This window comes from Empidonax traillii, unplaced genomic scaffold (assembly GCF_003031625.1).
Source record: "Empidonax traillii isolate 1590-97213 ecotype Southwest subspecies unplaced genomic scaffold, ASM303162v1 scaffold520:size1094406, whole genome shotgun sequence".
Classification (NCBI taxonomy): domain Eukaryota; kingdom Metazoa; phylum Chordata; class Aves; order Passeriformes; family Tyrannidae; genus Empidonax; species Empidonax traillii.
The window spans coordinates 931,229-951,380 of NW_020955713.1; the positions used below are offsets into that span (position 1 = coordinate 931,229).

Consider the following 20,152-nt stretch of genomic DNA (forward strand, 5'->3'; position numbering starts at 1 on the left):
GAGCTGGACACCCATCAACACTGGACGTAGTTTTCACGTGTCTTCACTTTGCTTTGCCCTCATCCCACAGCAGCACGACCCACACCCACTGCCCCGGCTGCCCATGAGGGGGAAAGGCTGCTGTCCCTCCAGAGGCAGAGCTGTGAGCACAGGGCTGCCAAGCACCACTCATAGAGATGCCACAAGAGGGGACAGTGGCTTTCACATGGGAGAGCTCCTAAAGGGACAGCCACTCGAAGAAGACAGGGACAGGCTCACTGTCACTGCCCTGGTGAGACACTCGGGAAGAAGCAGCCAAGCAGAAGACAGGGACTTGCAAACAGAGCAGGGAGAGATGAGAAAATAGTTTAACAAGAGTAATCCTGAGCTGGGGAGAAGGGGAGCACATGTGCTCCTGTGGGGAGAAGGGATTTACCCATTCATACAGCTCTGCAGGATACAACTGCACAGCAGTCAGATCACAGACACACCTCATCCCTCCAGCCCCGTCCTGTGTCCAAAGCAACCCAGGTGACCAATCACAGAACAACAGACTGGGCTAGGTTGGAAGGGACCTTTAAGATTATCCAGTTCCACCCCCTGCCATGGACAGGGACACCTTCCACCAGCCCAGGCTGCTCTAAGTCCCGTCCAACCTGGCCTTGGACACTTCCAGGGATGGGGCAGCCACAGCTTCTCTGGGCAACCTGTGCCAGGGCCTCACCACCCTCCTTGGAGCCCTCCCCATGGGTCAGTTGTAAAGAAGTGAGAAGGAAGAAGCTGCCAGCAGCACCGAATTAAAATTTCCAACAGCTCACACCCTGCCTGTGAGCTGCCATTCTCCCCCTGGACTCCTCAGCTTGGTCTCTCCTCTGCAGCTCCTCTACTCAGTGCCACCAGCAGCTGAAACTCAAAATGCTGCATTTCAGTGCCAGAGCCCAGAGCAAGGAACAGGATGGTCAGGACACCGTGTGGAGGCAGCAGAAACTGCCATGGAGAACTAGCAAGGACAGACTCCACCACCACAGAGTGACAGCAGCCCTGAGTGGCATTCCACTGCTCAGGGTGACACAGGGTCCCACCACTGCACAGGAACCAGCTCATGCTCTCACAGAAACCAAAACTCACACCTTCTCCAGACAAATCACTCTAAAAGTCTCTTTGTAGCATTATACAGATGATAAATAAATCAGCTGCTGAACAACACCCAAAGCCTGCATTACCATTTGCCAACAGGAACTGAATTGGATAGAGGAATCTCGTGGATGGAGAACTCAAGGAACAGTATTAAAATTAGAACTCAAGCTAAACCACAGAACAAGAAAGAACTTTCATTAGAATTATTGTTACAGAATGAAAAATACTCTTTTTCTCAAACCCTTTGTCCCCCCTTGCCACTCTCCTCAGGGCCTGCATCAAATCTGCATCTCAACAGAGCAGCTGTTTGTTGGAGACCACAGGTCTGCCAAAGGGCATTTACTAGTTTTTAAACCTGTGTTAGTTCCCCTGAATTTTTATTGAAGAGAAAAAAAAAGAAAAAAAATCTGCCAATATAAAAAAATCTCCCGTTTCTGCATTTTGAATGTGCTGAATGATGTCTTTGAAAGAGCTCTGGCTTTGAAATTTTAAAATCATCTTTTATGTATCAAGACAGAAACCAAAAACAGTGACTTAGAAACAAAGTACTGGAATGACTCCTCAGGATTTTCTTTTGTAGGAAGCTGCGAGGGAAATGAACACAACTGCTGAAATGGCAAATTCTTCTTCTGAGAATTTCAGTCCTTTGCAGAACTCCAGGAGACACAAGCATAGGACAGGACTTGTGTGGACAAAGGCTCTGATGCCCTGCAAGTGTTTTTGGTTTGTTTGCTGCCATGAGAACTACCTCTTTGGGAGGAGGAGGAGGGATTTAAGCTGCTGTAGGAGCTTATGCACCGAGGATTCTCCAGATACCTTTGGATAAAGGGCACGAGTAGTGTGATGTGCTCTGTGCTAGCATGGCACAATCCTTCTCTTCCTATGGAAAGGAGCAATATTTAGGATGTACCCTGAGCCTAGGTGCTCTAGCCTTCGAGGGTCCATGTTTGCTGCAGGTGAAATGACTGGGGCCTTGGGAAGGGGGAGCACAGAGAGCCCTGTGGACACACATCGGGGTCAGCACAGGCAGCAGCGCAGAACTGAACTCTCCGCCTGCAGCCAGTCCAAGTGCCCGGCTTACCTGCGTGGGACTGCATGTGCTCCAGGAGATTGTTATAAAACTGGAACTGGATTCCACAAGCTCCACAGGTGTAAGGCTCTGTTTGGGAGAAATCAGTTCAGAAGAATTACACAGAGTATGCAGGGAAGCAGCACACGTGCACACTGCAGGCTGTACAGCAGCGGGGCAGCGCCGCGGGGCTGGCCCTGGGGAAACCTGGGCTGGGGGTCCTGCCTCCTGCCTCACTGTATGCCAGGACAAGGCCTGGCATGGGCAGAGGGACAATGCTGACACTGGAGGGAAGCCCTGCCGGGGTGTGTGGGGGGATCCCCGTGGATCTGCACAGGGCTCTGGGAGGCTGCACGCTGCTTTTAGCATATCCCTGTTCTTTCTTAGCCTGTGAGCAAAGCTTGGTGAATTCATTTGACATCCAGTTCTGTCAAATTCCAGTCTCTGCTGCCTTTCCTGAGTAAGACAAGGAGCACTGGGTTGTGAACAATCCTGCAGCTCAGCTGGGGCGTGCAGCAGGGCCATGGGGGAACTCAGCTGGGTTTGTGGCTGGCAACAAGTGCAGTGAGACAGGGAGCGCTGAGTCCACGGGGCTGGGCAGCAGCAGGTCACTGGGGGAAGCAGAGGTGGGGGGCAGGAGGCACAGAAATCAGGGCTGTGCTGGAAGACTGAGAGCAGAGCAGGAAAGCCGTGTGCCAGAGGAATATGGATGAGCTGGAGTCAGGAAAGAGCTGGGTGCAGAGCTCCCTTGTGAGCTGAAAGATACATTTAGCTCTGTTTTGGCCAGTGTGTTGAAAGTGCATTTTTTCCACTGAATTAACCTAATAGCAAATGTTTGCAGTTGGCTGTTTAAACAGTATTAGTTGAGTGCATTATTTGACAGATGTGATCTGGAACTACAGTGCTGAGATATGGAAACATTACAGTTTGCCTCTGTCCCTGCAGCCACACCAGCACTGCCACCTCTTACACTGTGGCATTTTGTTTTGGAGCAGCAGAAGGGCATATAAACAACTTTGGCACACACACAGAGCAAGGTCTGTTGCTACAAAATTTCAGAAATCTAGACCTAAGTTCAAAGGGAAAAACATATTCTGCATCAACGAATAAGCAAAAGCACCAGCGCCCAGGGAGGAAGACCCAAAACCCAGGAGAGCACAAGCCTGCCTTGGCTGTACTCTCTGCAAGAAGTCTATGTCAGGTAGCAAACTCAAGAATTTACCTGATGATTGTGGGAATCTGTGAGGAAAAACACCCAAGAGACCACGAGCAGTCTGTACTTACATGCTGTGAGGTTAAAGCTTTCCCAAAGAACCTCCAGCCTCTTAAACAAGGGAGCCAGCTCGGTCTGGAGTTGTGCTCAACACTTAAATCACTCTGTTTGCTTGTGATGCTACTCCTGGGTCTTGCTGTAGCAAGGAAGTTTGGGAATATGGTACCTAAGTAACTGTGTTTATGAAAAAAGGGGAAGACTTGGGCAGCTGAGTGGCACTTGGGGATTTCAGGCCTTAGGAATCAACAGGGGCTGGTTGATTCTGCTGAAATGATCAGTAGTGAAATAGCTGTGGTAAAATGTCATAGGGGATACAACGTAATCTAACTGTTCCAACTTATTTTGTAATTATCAGAGAGAAAAAGACCCCAGGCAGGTGCAAACCATCCCTCTTCCATACCTATTTCAGTGTCAGATGACCTGTGTTACAGACCCACCTCTTTGCTGCTCACAGAGCCCAGTCTGCTCAGACGAAAATGTCTCACACTTGACTCCCCTTTCAGTGTCAAAATTACCATTTCATTACTGTAATGAAAGCAGTCACACTGCCAAGGGCCTGCTGACTGCTGCTGACAGGTCAGAGGGGCTGTGGTGCTGCAGCCAGGGCAGTTCAGTGACCCCCTCTCTCTGCTCCACTGCTCTGCTGGAGCCTCTGTCCCTACACAGAGTGGGGAGAACAGACCCTGCTGTACCTCTGAGGTGCCTCAGGAATGGTGACAGATGGACATGTCACCCCACATGTCCCTGGACATTGTCAGCTTTCCCTGTGCCCCCTGAACATCAGCAGGGATGTGCATTCCCTGCTGCCATCGCTGCCTGTAGTGACCTTGGCCAGACAAAGCTGTGATGAGCCCACTCCTCACTGCTGCAGGCTCAGGGCCCTTCTCTGCTCCCACACAGACTCCACACTGAGCTGGGAGCAGGTTTCCAGCAGCCACCAGAGCAGCCCATCATCAGCTCAGTTCCAGGGTGCCTCTCTGGGAAGCAAATCCCTCACACCCAGCCAGGACTCCTCCAGACTCTACACCCAGCAGCACACTTCCCAGATCCATTTTCACTGACATTTCCTTCTCAGCTGATTGTCTCACTGATCTGCTTTACCTTCCTCCTGTTGTATTCTCAGCTATTTTATCACCAGAAACCTGCGCTGTCTTTCCAGCTCTCCCCTTGACTGACTCCTCTTCACCCCAGATCTGTCTTTCCTGGGTTCTCCCATCTCCATCCATCATGCCATGATCACCAACATCTCCACAGTTCTTCATCTCAAGCTCCTCCCTGTGTGCTCAGTGCACTCATAGCTCTGACAGGACTCAACTTTGTGATTCTCCTAAAAAAAGTTGTGTTTTCATCCCATTTCCAAAATCTGCCCCTTCTGTTCTACTCCAGAAATGTCCAACTTTGGAAACAAAATTACCATCTACTTAAAAAAACTAATTTCGCATTCTGAAAATGCCAAAACATTTTCTAAATACTTCTTAGACAAAGAGTCACACAAGTCTACAGTTTGCCATAAATGAAAATGAGTTAAAACTCATCCTAAGTTTAAACTAAGGATAAAATTTAAATTCACCCAACAATTCTAAAGTCTTTCCCTGGAAGAAAGGAAGGGATGCTTGGGAGGATGTGCAGAATCCCTGTGGAAATGAATGAATGAACTCACTTTACTTTCCAGAGCTTTCTCAACCCTCATAATCCTGAGATTTCAGCTTCTCAGCCCCTCAGGCTCCACAGCACAGAGCTGGGAACAGTCAGGCTGCTTGGAAGTAGGGTGGAATGTGTCAGTCTAGAAGAGGAAGAGGCATCTGGAAGGTGGAGACAAGGAAGAGACAATCTGTATCCAAAACCAGGGAAAAGTCACCACTGGAAAAGAACTGTTCACCTGGGCTGGTAACACAGAGTAAAACCCCCTCCCTCTGAGTTCTCTTGCAACTTAAAGGCAAAGTGGGGAAGTTGTGAGAACTCTACATATCCTGTGAGCCACACGTGTGCCTGTTCTCTTCCAGGAGCACAGTACCCCCCCAGCACTGCAGGACCTCTGCCCTCCCTTCCCCAAGAGAATTTCAGCTCCCTCTCTCTTGCCCAGGCTGAGGTTTCTGCATCCAGAGGGATCTGTTCTCCCCTGGGTGGGCTGAGCTCAGCAAGGTGCTCACTGGTTTTCCCACGAGTGCTTCAACCAGAAACTTCTCCTGTTCTTCTCAGCTTTGCTGCTGGAGGTCCAAGGAAAGCTGAGGCCCCTCTGTGCTGCCCACACAGACCCCCCGAACACCCGTGCTGTCCCCAGCCCCAACAGTTTTGGGTGGCCAAGGCAGGCCTGATGTATGAGCAAAGCAGAAGGAGCTCATGACACGGCCCAGGGGTTTCCAGCCTGCAGCAGGACTGCCCAGCCAACCTGTCTGACCCTGCTGAAACCTTCTCCCTCACCTTCTGAGCCCCTCAGTGCCCCAGTATCCAATTCCTCTTGCTGTTCCACATCTGAGGGGGTGGGGGCTGTGGCAGGAGCAGCAGCACCTCCTTTTGATGATGGAACCCAGCTCTTTGCTCCATGTGCTCAGCCAGGCTCCCAGCTCTCCCTTGGGCTCACGGGCCTCTGAGCAGTGCCAGGTGCTGTGACCCTTCCAGCCCTGCTCCCTCGGGCTGGGGAGGAGGGAGCTCTGCTTTCTCCAGGCTCCCTCTGCCTGCAGATGCTGAACAGCTGCTGGTGCCAGCTGGGCTCCTGCCATGTCCCTGGCTGGCTCAGGCTGCAGGTTGGGACTCCAGTTCCCACTGTAACCACTGAGCCCTCCTGGGCTGGTGCAGGACAGGGGCTACAGCATCCCCAAACCCCACCATTCCCAGCAGGGCTGCTGCACTCAGACAACCTTCCTTCACACTTGGATCTCAAGGGAGCAGGGGATAAATTCACCAGCCTGCAGGAGAAGCTTTCCCTTCCTCTGCTGGTTTCCACAGCTCACTCCAAATGACCACTGCTGGGTGAGAGGTGACAGGCAGAGAGCTCACGGAGATGCCTCCAGAGCACTCCCCCTCACAGTCCAAAATGTCCGAAAAGGAAGAGAAATCATGAACATCTGGACTCCCTGAGGGTGCCCCATTGGCTCTGTGTTGTTGCTGCATGTTCAGAAGACTTCTGCAAATCCTGCAGCTTAAATTTGGCAGCAAAATCTGCACGAAATGTCAAATGTGGTGTGGGTCAGGCCTTCCATGTGGCATAGTGTACTGTACTCACTTCCAGTGAGTACAGGACAGCACCTCTGCTGCTCCCCCACTATCTCCACCCACCATCTTCTCCCACCTCCTTCCTCCTCCACTCCCTTTTTCCTCCCCCAATCCCTCCTTCCTCGCTGCCTGTCCCTTGCACCCAGCCCATGGCACAGGCCCAGCAGGTTTTTCTCCAGCTGTGCTGTCCTTGTGCTCCCTGTTCCTTCCCTGCCTGGTTGTCTCTCAAGCACTGCTCCTCTCTCCAGGAACTTAAGCACCGTGCTGAGCCTGCTCCTGACTGAACAGCTCTTACAGATCACGGAAAATCCTGAGCTGGAAGGGACCCACAAGGACCATCCAGTCCAACTCCTGGCCCTGCACAGACACCCCAACAGTCCCACCATGTGCCTGAGAGCATTGTCCAAACATGTTGTCTGTCTCTGTGGCAAAATATTTGAAAACCTGAGAGGAGGAAATCACTCTGAGCATGCCTGTCTGCAGAAAGGACCTGGCAACTCCAGGCAGCTGATCTCAGACCAGTCTGACTCTTACTCCTGACTTTGCCCACAAAGCAAAAGGACTGAGCAGTGGAGAGCAGAGAGCAAGCAGTGCCTTTGGAACTGCAACACCCTATCCCAGGGCACCTGGAACAGCCCCTGGCAAGCTGCCTGAACTCCAGCATTGCAGCAGCCACAAGCAATGGCATTTTGGTCTCCTATCAAGCACCAGAGAGGTTCCTCCCCCAAAAGTGGCATTTGTCTGGGTGTTGGCTGTTGAGAACAAAGCTTCTCCCCCAAAGCATCCTTCCCAAAAAACCACCTCCTCTGCAAGGCAGGTCCCTCTCTGCTCTGACAAGACATGCCACCATGTCACCCTTACTGACTGCCCAGGTCCTCTCTGAAAGCACCTCCACAGAAACATTAAGGACCAGCAGCTGCTGAAACCTCTTCAGACTCCTGAGCCACATAGAAGTAACGCTCACATTTGGTTGCACAATTTAAAACCTCTTTCCCCAGGGCTGTTATTAGACACTTTTATTAGTGCTTTACGTACACGCAGCGAGCAAGGCCCCAGAGCGAGGCAGCCAAGGCAGAGGGAAACCAGCACTTGTGCTGAGGTTAAATAAATCACTCTCATTCCCATGTTAACTCTCATTGCCACATCTAAGCCAGGGAAAATAGCAGAGCCTGGTCTGAGGCCAGGAGAGAACACGAGCTGAGAGCTTTAACAGAAAGTTTGAAGGAAAAGTGCCCCGAGGTGCTTGGAGTGACACGCAGTGACACCCAGCAGCAGCTCAGCAACAGGCAGTAGCTCAGGGAGAGCCCCAGGCAGCTCTTTCCTCAACAGAAAAGACCCACTTTTCAACACTTCTGTCCACAACTTGATGAAAAACAAATGCAGAAGGACTGTGAGAGAAAATTCTCAGCGTTCCCACCCAGTGTTTCCACAGGCTTTAGCTTTGCTAACAGTGCAAATGCATCTTCCCAGCCCTTCAACACAAACCCATGAAACAAGACAGAAGAACCAGCAGCAGGTTCCTAAAAATGCCATCACACCCCAAAATCAGTGGAAGTTTCCTGAAAGCAGGACTTCTGTCACTTCCACCCAGCTCAGACAGCAAGAGGTGTTGGGTAACAGGGTGCTCTGAAGCTCTAAAAAGGGGAGTCCCAAATGCACCACCCTTGTCAAATGTGTTGGCACTAACTGGTTTTCTCTTCCTACATGAACTCTCCTGTTCTGGATAAAGCTCTCCATTCTCTCTCAGATTTGTGAGTGGAGGAAGAACACATGTCCTCTCTCACTGACCATGCTCAGGGTGCAGCACTCAGGGCTGGCCTGGATTACCACGTTGGTGCAAATGGTATCACCCCTAAAATCCCAGCGCAAATCAAGCAGGAACCAAACACAGTGGAAGCAAAGGAAGAAGCTCCACCTGCTGAAAACATCAAGGACACGGGGCAGAATCTCCAGCAGAGACCACCTGTGTCTGCCCATCCCAGACCTGCTCCTTCCCCTCCTGCCTGAGCCCCACTGGGCTCCCGTTCCTAATCCGTGCTCCCAGGCCAAAAGGAATTGGCTCTGCACAGCTGTTTATTGAGCTGAGCCATGATGAGTAGTCTTTCTGTGTGTAAATATAACTTAAATATGGGTTCATTTTCAAATCTTGTTCTCAGAACATGCATTATTGGCATATTTCACAAATAAACCCAATGGCTGTAAAGAAGTGGCCTAACAGCCCCATACTGCACAGAAACACCCCGAAGGATTTCTGCTGCATTTAAATCTGAAACCAGAGCCACAGAGCATTTTATTCTTTGACACCTGGACTCATAATAAAAGCCCCATTTATTGACTAAAAATGCCAACAGGGCAGGGCAGCAGGGCTAGGGGTGGGGGGGCAGATCTGCCTTTGTGCCCCACAGACACCCACCACACTTAATTTGTAAAAGAGGGAAAGGATTTGAAATCAGGGGACTTGTGGTTTCTGCAAGAAAGAAAGAGATTTAAATACTGAGACTGGCAGAGACCTCACTGCAAGCTGCACAGCTCTATCTGCTCCCTGATCCTTATCCACGCTCTGCACTTCCAGAGTTAACGGGCAGGATGGGTGGCTCAATTTACCACAAAATCCGACATGTCCATTTGGGAATTTTCTCTCCCTGTCTTGCTGAGTTTCTCAAGGCCAGGATTCTGCACCTTTCCTTCCCACTTTCAAATGTCCAGAGATTTTAACACACATCCTATGCTACAGGAATGGAAACAGTCATGCGGGGAAGCCCACAGAGGAAAAGCCAAGGGGGCAAGAAACCCTTTACAAATGCTTTCTTTGGGGCTCCAGATGCAAATTCCCAGATTCACTGTGCAGCTTCCTCAAACTGAAGCTTGAAGGGAATAGCAGGGTGTTTCAACCCCTCTGGATGCCAAAGGAGAGTTCCTCAGCAGTGCAGTTACCTTGGGCTGAGAATGCACATTCCCATGCACACCCTGCAGGCTGCCCCTCTGTGAGGTGAGGGAAAGGAATGGAAACCTGGATGCTCAGTGAGCCCTTGGGCAACCAGGGGCTGTTCACATCCATTCCACAGTGCCCTGGAACAGCACCAGTGGTTCCCAGCCCCTCAGACCAGTTTCCTACAGTTCCCAAATGAGGTCCTTTAGTGTCAGCCCCCTGCAGAAGGGAAGGAATCATTTCTATTTAACATCATTCAGTCATCCCTTCAGAGCATTTACAGAAGGGTCCCAGGTCCGAGGCTGTGAACTGACACACCCAGGAGCTCTCAGGGCTCTCTGACAGACTGGGCCTCGTTTGCTTGGAAGGAAAACTGGCCTCAGTAACTCCCTCATGCACATAACCCCAGTGCTGAGGACATGAGCTGTTGAACTGGGCTCCAGCTGGCAGGGCCAGCTTGTAAGGAATGAAAGTGGAGGCATGGAAGATGCTTGGTAAAGACATGAGGAGACAGTGCTGTGGAAGGGGATGCATGGAAGGCACCACCTGGATACGGAACACTGCTGATCACTTCACACAGTGCTGTCACCAGCACTGCACTGAGTGCCACTGCAGCTGGGGAAGTCTGTACCTGGGCCAGATCTTCACTGAAACAAGTTCCTAATCTGGTCCTGCTGAGCACAGGGCACAGGGCAGGCTCCTCCAGGCACCATTCCCACTGTCTGTGCTCTTGGTGTCTGCTCTGGGAAGTGCTGTCCTCACTCAGTGATCACATGGATTCTCTGCACTGCCCTGTCCCCTGGGTCCAGGCACTAAAGGGTTCTTTCAGCAGCCCAGCTGCACAAAAGCTTTTGAGGGGCAAACCACAGCACTCTACTGTCCTCCCAGAAGTGAACCTGATCTGGAACAGGCACACAGCCCACAGCAATGGCTTTCACCACTTAAAACACCACAAGGAGTTCTGAACATCATCTCTGGTGGCTCTCCAGCCAGAAGTGCTAATGCAGTCTCCTTGTTATGCTTGGCTTCCTACACACAGGAAAACCACTGTCAGTCTGAAAAAGGAGCTCAGGCACTTGACACAATGCTATTGTGCGTGAGGAAACTTTGTTGGGATTTTTCTGGTCTTTATATTTATTATGCAAGATTTTTATTCCATGCAGAGTCGTGTCCCTGCCACAGCACAGTCACTTCCACTAAAGCCACCTATCCAGGGAACAGCCTTAAAGTTTGAATGATTAATGATAAATCACCTTGCACTGGGGATTTGCTAATCCTTCTCTCCCTAGATTCTCCAGGCAAAATTGAGAATTCACGCTTTTCTGCCCATACTTTGTTCTCTCAGTGACTCTTTTGGCCCCGTCCTGCTCAGGCCAGGATCTGTGCCTGCAATCCAGCTGCTATCCCTGGCTGTCCCAGTTCTGCTGACTGCTCAGTGCTTTCATATGCATTGCCTCATGTCTTTCCCAGTGTCCCAAGGCTCTTGAGCAATTGGCAGGATATCACCCGCAGAGACTGGCTGCTGAGTGCTTATTTTAACCCACATATCTTTCTTCCTGTCTACAAGCTGCCTGTTCAACATGAGAAGTCTGGAACAGCTTAAATGAATGTGGCACCAAAAATAAACAGCTCATTCCTAGGAACCTCATTCCACACAAATGCCCAGTGGACACAATGACTTACTTATGCAACTGAGCAAAGCAACACTTTCTTGACTGAAGCCTCTCCCTGGGTTACTCTCATTCTCACTGCGATGGTGACCCTTCTTCTGGGCACAGCATTTTCAGGCTGCTTTGAAAATTCAGCTCTATGTATCTGTGCAATTCCCCCTTCCCCCATCAAGAGCATTCCCTGTGCCCTGCACAACTGTGGGAGCTCACAGAGCAACTCCCTCCCATTTCCTTACTCCTCAAACTTGGTCTTCGGGCCTCCCAACTCCATGAAAATTGGTACCAGTCACAAACCAGCTGCTAGATGAGAAGGAGATTTCCCAGGGGATGAACCACTTTAATGTGAGTTGTATTTGTGCTCAGGCCCAGCTGACAGACCCTGTGAGGCAGCTGGGTGCACTATGGAGGCAGAGGCACAGGCTGTGCTAATATCACACTGTGATCAAGAATCAAGAATTATTAAGGCCCAAGCACTAAAGTTGCATTCACCCACCAAAAATCCTAACCTAAAAGTCGTGCCCTCCAGCAGAAATCCCACCGGATGGGCTGTGTGGTCACTGGACTGCAGAGAACAAGCAGAAGGGGATGTATGGCCACAGCAGGGAAGGAGGATGATCCCAGTGTTTGTAACACTCCTAAGCCAACTCCTGCCACGCGTGCCCCGTGACCACCTTCACTGCCGGGGCAAACCAGCTTTTTTGGGCAGGAATTCGGCAGGAACCACTGCTGAGGGTCTCAGTCTGGCCATGCACCCAGGGGCACCTGGCACTGCAGGGCAAGAGCAGGGCCTGAACTTCTGGTGCTGCACCAGGAGCTGTGGGGGGACTCAGGTCTGCTCCCAGCACCCCCAAACTGAGCTTCAGGAGATTTAATCATGAGTTTAACACTGATTCACACTCTTTTTGCTGCTTCCCATAAAACTAAAGGTTAGTTCTGCTCAGCTAAAGCAAAAAAGAACTACTTACATCCTGCCTAACACAGGCTAACCATACTGGGTTTATGTGGCAAGTGGTGAGTGAGACATTTCTAATTGTCCTTTTGCTTGTAATAGTTCAATGCTACAACTGATGGAATATGTTGTAATGACAGACCAACAAGTTTGTAATTTCTGAAAATCCAACTAAATGCATGTTTAAAATTTAGTTCAATGTCCTTTAAATTCCAAGAACTGGCAATTTTCAGGCTTTTCCAAGAATTTTCACTTTAAATCAAAAGGAGGAAATCAATTGTTTTTTGGTCTCAATCTCACCTCAGCTTGGCACAAACTGATACAAAAAAAGAAGATCCTTCCCTTGACCCTCTATCCAGTGCTGGAAAGCAAAGCTTCCCTGTGTAAATAGGAATGAGAAGTGTTGACATTTTAAAAACTGTAAATGTTAAAATTTCTTGCACTGGAAGTTCTGACAGTAATAGTTCCCTAATGCAGCGGATGAAATTGAGACATATTTATACAGCTTAAATCAACCTCAAAAGTTCAAAATATTTCCCAATTCCCTACATAATTTTAACTGTTCTCTTTCACATTCATAACATTGAGCAAGTTTAGACTTCAACCAACACTGACAATTTCAATTAGATTTTTCCTTTGATGGTTCTATTTTAAGGTGTCAAAACCAAAGAGGTTTTTTTTTCCTCCCTTGCTTTTATTTTTCCTTTTGAATTCTTACAATTTTCTTAATCCCTCTTGGCTTTTATTTGACAATGGAGTCATCCATAGTGCCCAAAACAACAGATCAAGCTGGATTAGGCTGTAAACAATTAAGGTAGAGGTGGTCATTGCCCCTGAGGTTTTCTGAAGCCAGACAGAAGATGAGACAACGGGGAGATCCCAAAGCCTGGGAGCTGTGTGGTTCCAGAGTGCACCAGGGCAGGGCCCAGCAGGGACCTTCACTATGGAACACAACACTCAGCTTTGCCCCTTTCCAGGGTTTTCCCTTCCCAAGCCCAGACTGATCATCATTGGCTTTTTACACAGGCTGGCTTTGGAATATGATTTGGCCTCTTGAGAATTTAGTCCAGAAAACGCCAACATGTGTCAAGACTCTGCAAAACGACCTCCACCAGGGAGGGTTTCCTTGGAAGCAGTTTTATGGCACCTCACTGAGTAACAACTTCTATATCCCAATGAGATAATTCCATGTTTCAGGATCAGGTCATGGCACTGTTTTCTGGACCCTAGTTCAGTAGTGGGTAAATAGAAGCTTCATGTGACTTGGGACCTCTGCTGCCGAGGCAGCACAAGGGGGCAACTAGAACGTTTTAGCAGGATACTGTTTTTAAAGCACTGTGAAACTTCCAGGTTTCATCAAAAAGAAGTTTAAGGGGCTGTGGAGACTCTTCCAGGAATACAAAGGATTCCAATCACATCACGGACTACAGCGGAACAGTCCTTCTCCATCCACTCCATGGCTCCATGCCACCCTGCTGGGAGACAAACCCACTACTGGAGGAGACTCAAATCAGCCACACAGCAGAGTTTGCCACGCACACAGAACTGCTGGTTTATGGGCAGTGGGATGCCAGGGCACTCAGACAAGGATATCAGGTACCTGCATTCACTGCGACAAGGACTGGGGTTGTGCACAGGGCAGAGATGTGAAATCCAACGTTTTCCATTCTAATTGTCTTATTCCCCCCCCGGACTCCCACCAGCACTGCATCCAAGTCTGTTTTAGGTGGTTTTAGATGCTCACCTTCCTGCTCTGCTCATCTTCCCCCTCACACCAGACATGAAGGGGTCTGTGGCCCTGCAATGGGGATGATAATAGAGGGAAAGAGCAGAATGTCCCCAACTGGGTGGCCTAAAAACCTCCTGCTGCTCTCTTTAACATCTCTTTACCTGAGCCTGCAATGCACAACTCAGAGCAAGTGCAATGATGCGTTTAACAAGGCCAACTCACACAGCATGGGTTGCTCAGCTGGGACCTACATTTACCTCCCAAAGCTGGTGACTGTTCCTTACAGCAGCAGCAGTTTGGTGACAAGCAGCAGATGGGAGTGGGAGGATGGAAGTGTCTGTCCTTCTGTCATTCCCCACCATGTTATCCCCAGCTGCTTCCCTGCCTGGGTGAAATCTGCTGGCTGGGGCTCAAGGGAGGACAGGCCAACAGTGCCAGAATCACCCAAGAGCTCCCTTCCCACACGTGACACTGAGCCATGTGGTGTTTGTGCCACCCACTGAAACCCAGACATGGAAGAAGGAAAATGGGGAGGTAAAGACACACCAGCTCTTCCAAAAGGCAGTTACTGAGAGCCCTGCCTGGACACCTGAGCACACAGATGCCTGAGAGCTTTGCAGGGCCTCTCTGATCACCAGTGACACTCTCAGTGACTGGTCATGCTCATCCAGGCTGCTGTCAATGAAACCAGTGGGACTGACTCCTGACAGTGTGAAGGAATAAAAGAGGAAAAATGGCTTGGAGCAAGAGCTGGAAAAGAGCACTGAATGGGACACACAGGAAATGGAGTCAAAGAGAGAAAACAGGCTTGGGGAAGAAAAGGGGATGCAGAGTAAAGGAAGGGGAAAAGGGAAGAAGTTTATACATCCCTAAGCCTGACTTTGAGGAGTGTATCAGCTGCTTAATGCAGAAAGGAACTGGTTCTAACCAGAGCCCAACTCCTCTCAAACCAGTCCTGAGCAGCTCATTGGAGTTCCTCAGGTTTCCTGGCTCAAACAAAAGATAAGGTGAGTACTTGTAACTGCCCTGCAGCCTGCCAGGCCCCAGACTGAGCCACTGCAATAAACACTGCTTGTGGTGCAAACAGAAACACTCCTGACAATGAAAGAACACCAGCAAATCCCATGAAACTCTACTGTTTGTAAGAATTCCTGGCTTTGTCTGGGTTTTTACTCTGAGCTTTTACTCCTGTGCTTTAAATGTTGCAGCTTGGATAAAAACAGATTGAGAAGGATGAGTGTGAGGTGAGCTGGTCAAGGAGATGGCAGGGAGAGTCTGGGAGATCTGTCACAGCAACAGTGGGTCAGTATTTAATAGCTCAGACAGAACCCAAGTCTTGGACTAAATACAGCCACTCCTTGTGTGTGCTTCTTGTCAGTGGTTCCTGGGCCCCCTCCCACCCTACACATTCATCTCCTCTCCTTCCAGAGTTAAAAAGAGGTTTGGGGCCAGAAGGTTTTACAATGAAGCTTTCTTGGCTCTAGGGATGAGCTTTTGCCCTTACCCTGTAGGGTCTACAGGGCTTCACAGGAATAAAAAAGGTACAATTTACAGGAATAAAAAAAGGTACAATCTCAGACTGTTGCTTTCAAAGGGCCCCAGAGGAGTCAGGGACCCAAATGGTATATTGGCATTTAAAGATGTGCACTTCAAGGCTTTGAAACCCTTCAAACCACTCCTAGTACCCACAGAAGACAAGACACGAGGAGCAGGGCTGCTGAGAACCCAGGGGCACGTTCAGGGCAGCAAACCAGGCTGGAGACTCTGGCAGTCAGGGAACTGCAGTGCTCTGAGCTGTGTCTGACAGCCAGACCAAGGACTCCTGACTGCAGCTCCCCAGGTGGAACAGGACTAATGGGTACAAGGGCCTGAAACACAGAGACGAGCTCACCTGATGGGTTCTGCTTACACCTCTTTTCTTTAGGTTTTTCTGTCCCAGAATGACCAGCTGTAATTGTGGTGAATGCTTGGATTAGTACAGGATTGTTCCCCAAAACAGAATACGCAGTATTTCAGTAACAAACAACTTTTTTTCCCCATTCCCCATCACCCACTCTGCTACCACAAGGGGGGTTTTCCAAAACCACGTCTTTCCTCTTCAGCATGATCCAGCAAGTCCCTTATTTGCTTCAGAGGTAGATACAACCCCCCCAGCAGACCTGTAACCAGCTCCATTCCAGCCAGAGGCACGGAAAACACCACGTTCTGCTACTCTTGGATGGGGAATGGAGGGAGACCAGGCTTTTTTGTTGGTATGTTATTTCTCTCTGCACCAAGATGCCAAAACTGCATTTCATCTGGTCTGAATTGTAGTGGCCCACTGGAAGGCAGGACAATACACAGGCAGGATAAAAATCTTGTAGAGAAAACTCTGTCAACAATGTACCAAACAAAATTGTCTAGGCCAGTGGTTATGTTCAGTTACTACCACTTGGACCTAAAATGAAAGGAAACTCCAGAAGTGGAGCAAATTTTCATTCCTTCTAGCAGATGTATTTTGGTCCCACATCTGGGACGCTGTGACTTCTGTGCAGTGAACCCACAAACAGCTGGATGCTGATTACAGTGACATGTAAATAAACTGCCACATTCAGCACCACTCAGTGCTCAGCTCAGCTTCTCTTGCTTGTTGCTGGCTTTGTTTCACCAGGACTGCACTGACACACGGACACAGCATGAGCAGTGCTCTATCTCCATCCATCCTCCCTCCACATTTTTGCTCCCCACTGAAAAATCTCTGTGAAAGTACCTGGTCCTTGGGAGCCGGATTCCCATATCACCTTTTTTACAGGCTTGGAATGCCAGGAACCTGGGGAGGGGGGAGAAAAGGGCACTACCCTAGGAGGGCTGCGAGCTTAGCCAAGGCACCCCAAATACATCAGCAATCACTGAGCACAGCTGAATCCTGCTTCAAGAGGAACATGGGGGTGAACTCACTTACCACTGGAGTTCTGGCAATTGCTGTTTGTTTCTTCAAAGTTGTTTTGAGCTTTGCCTTCCACTCTTCTGCTGAAAGCACTTTCTGCTGTGTGGAGAACAAAGCAGGGATGGTGACTGGTCAACACTGGATGCACAACCGTGCAGACAGAAGGTAAGACAACATGCTCCTGTGCCACACAATCACATACCCTGCATCCAGCAGAATGGTCAAACACCTCGTTTTGGAGGCAAATGAGCCAGATTCAGTGAAGGGATAACAGGTAGGTATTTTTCTTGAATGCCTTCTGGTTGAGGTGGCCTGGATTGGCTCTTAGGGAGCCCATGAACACCAGGCCTGAACCAGAAAGGTCATGGCTTCCTCCCCTGCAAAAAAACCCAACCCTGATCTTACTCTTCCTTAAGGCAACAAGCAGCCCTTAAAGCCTCTGGCACAGGTGACCAGGTCTGCACACTCATCACAACACTAAAGTGTCACCTACAGAGCCAGCTCTCCCTGTGCTTCCTAGTCACCTGCATTCCCTTCCTTAACACCCTCCTGGAAACATTCCAGTGGAGGCCTGGAGGGCTCTCTCAGAGCCTGCCCACCATGTCTGGAATAGCTGTGGAACATCCTCTGACCCTTTGTGCTTCCCAACAGTGCCTGACTCCTGCAGTCTCCCCAGGGCCCAGCAGGCAGGCCCTGCTCCTGTGAGGGTGGTGCCAGTCCCTGCTCCTGGCAGGGCACTGCTCCACACACGGCAGCCACAGCACAGGCTGGACCCAGGACCTGCACTGGGAGGGCTCCTCCGTGGGCAGAGGTGTCTCCTGACCCTGGCAGTGACCGCAGTGTCCTGACACATCCCTGCACAGCACAGCTCACTGATCCCATCCTGCTCAAGCTGGTGTCCCTCAGCACCAGTTCATCAGCACAAACAGAGTGAGGTCTTGTCTCACTCCACAGGGTTTGCAATATCTGGGCAAATGGATTTACTGTAGTGACTCACAGGATTAACTAGAAATAAAAGAATGTGAACTGGCCAAACTACTGTGTGTGGTCTGTGCTGGACAGACCCTTCCCTGGACTCTCATTCCTGAGTCCACTGTCACCCCAGGACATGTGGACATGGCCCAGCTCTGCCGGGCTCTCAACTTGCAGACTGAGCTTCATTCAGAGTGATGGGGACTGTTAAAAACTGGTATCAGATCATGATTTCAGTCTGGATTTCTGCACACCATGGAGTGGTCACATCTGCTGCCAGGACTTCCCCAGAGGCTGCAGCTCCTGCAGGCTCCCAGTGCTGCAGTGTGGCTCACACCCACAGGCTGTAGAGCTGGTGTGGTCACCAAAAACCTGAACTGCAAGAAGGCCCCAGCCCATGGATTTTGGCCCAGCCAATGCCTGGTGGACCCTTCCAAGTCCTGAGCAGGCTTCTCAAACTCTCAATTTACTACATTCCTCACTCCTAAAATTCAGGAGAACACAAAAAACTGGTAATCAAATAAATTAAAACAGAGACACACGAAACAGGGCTGCAAAGCAAATGGAGACATTATGTATGCATCCCATCGGACAGATAAATAATAGAAATGGGAGGCCTTAAAGTCAGATGGCACAGTGGATAAAGAGACCATGACAAAATGGTTTTGGTCAACCCCTAAAGAGACCCAGGTTCAAATCCTGGCTTACGTCACAACTGGAAGTGAGCTGGAGGTCTCCAAAAATGCTTGGAAAAAATTTGCATGCTGGTTTTGCCCTCATTCCCTAGTCTTTTTTTTTTTTTTTTTCCCTAAGTCTGGCAATAAAAAATTGTTTTGTTTTAATGCATCTGCTTGTTCTTACTAATCTTACTGTGTCCTTGCCACACAGGCCATGTGGGATGTGGAATGTCTCCAACCACAGCACTCGGAGGGTATCCCTTCTGGAGATTCTTCCTGGCAGGTGTTACGGGCAATGCCTTTGTACCAGGAATTCCAGAAGCCCTCAGACTGCATTTGTACAAGACACAGCCATGAAAGACCCCATGGAAATGAGAGATGGGCTGGGACCCCAGACTAGGATTAGTTTGTGAAGATCCATCTACCAGGCTCAAGCATCGGCCATTCCTTCCCCTGGACAGGAAGAGAACAGCTCCGAGTTTATTCCCAGTGTTCTGACCCGCTTTTCATTAGAGCAGTGGGAGAAAAAGAGTGCTCTTACCAAAAACACCTCCCAGTTCCTGCTCAGATGACTGGCCTCTGGCCCAAGAGGGCTCCCTGTTTTTCCATTTTTGTGAGACATGAAACTGGAAGAAGTTGTTGCAAGTTTAAGCAAATAATGAAAAAGGTTTGTCAGCTTTATCTTCTGACTTGGTTGAACTGGATGGACCTCAAATTAGTAAAAACATCATACCACCCTTCTACTCGGCATCTACCCCTGCCAGACATTTCAGGGGCATCTAAAAACCAGCTGATTGACCAGCCCTTCTCCTGCACACAGTTGGAATATACATCCATCAATCCCACAGATTTAGGAGAGTGCTTCCCAGCATGTCACATTATATCTCACACCCTATTTATTAATTGTTATTTTTCAGTTGCTTCTTTTAATACTTTGCTTTCTTTTAATACTTTTTTTCTTTTAAGGTTTGATCTTGTTTGGAAGAAAGTAACAGTGGGAGGATCAATCCTAACTTGAGCTTTCTGACACTTCCATAATGGTTCTGTGACATCGCCTTTTCTGCTGGAGTTCAGTTTATCTCCGAGAGTTTCCCGGGAAGTGGAGCCCTGTGAAAACACCTGTACTCCAGTTCACTTCCAAAGGCATGGACACAGCCCTGGAAACACCACCTTGAGGGAAGCAAACACTAAATGCCAAACAGTGCTGAAAAGCAAACAAGAATGCCCATTCCTGACAAGCCATCACAGCAATCCTTGTCAGGAAGCTCTCCTCAGTTTGTGACGCCAGGATTTGAAACAAGGTCTTTTGAAACCTTGTGATTACCACAATGCTTAACAAAACCAACTTGTCACTGGGAAGAGGTTACAAAGATCCACTGTTGAGGTAAATTTATAACATGCCAAAGGATCTAACCCCTTCAAGGGCTTCTGGGAGTAGCTTTTCTGGGAGAGTTATGGATGGAGCAGACTGAGTCCAGCGAGGGTCAAAAGCCAACCCAGGGCAGGACTGGACACTAAGCAGTTAAGAAAGTTGATGGTAGAAAGGCAATTGGTACCTGTGATGGCCTTGCTTCCTGGGGATCCCGAATTTGGAGTGCGGAACATCTGGGACTGGGAGGCGGGTGGGAC

General features: G+C 49.5%; 1 protein-coding gene across 1 annotated transcript in view; it reads right to left on the minus strand.

The window, feature by feature from the left end:
* Positions 1 to 20,152, minus strand: part of ZNF618 (zinc finger protein 618) — a 110,571-nt gene that overhangs the window by 13,676 nt on the left and 76,743 nt on the right. Inside the window, exons 11-13 of the mRNA XM_027896888.1 lie at positions 16,890 to 16,970; positions 15,840 to 15,896; positions 2,198 to 2,275 (exon numbers count right to left, since the gene is read on the minus strand). Of these exons, the coding sequence (XP_027752689.1) occupies positions 2,198 to 2,275; positions 15,840 to 15,896; positions 16,890 to 16,970 (216 nt within the window). The remainder of the gene's footprint in view (positions 1 to 2,197; positions 2,276 to 15,839; positions 15,897 to 16,889; positions 16,971 to 20,152) is intronic.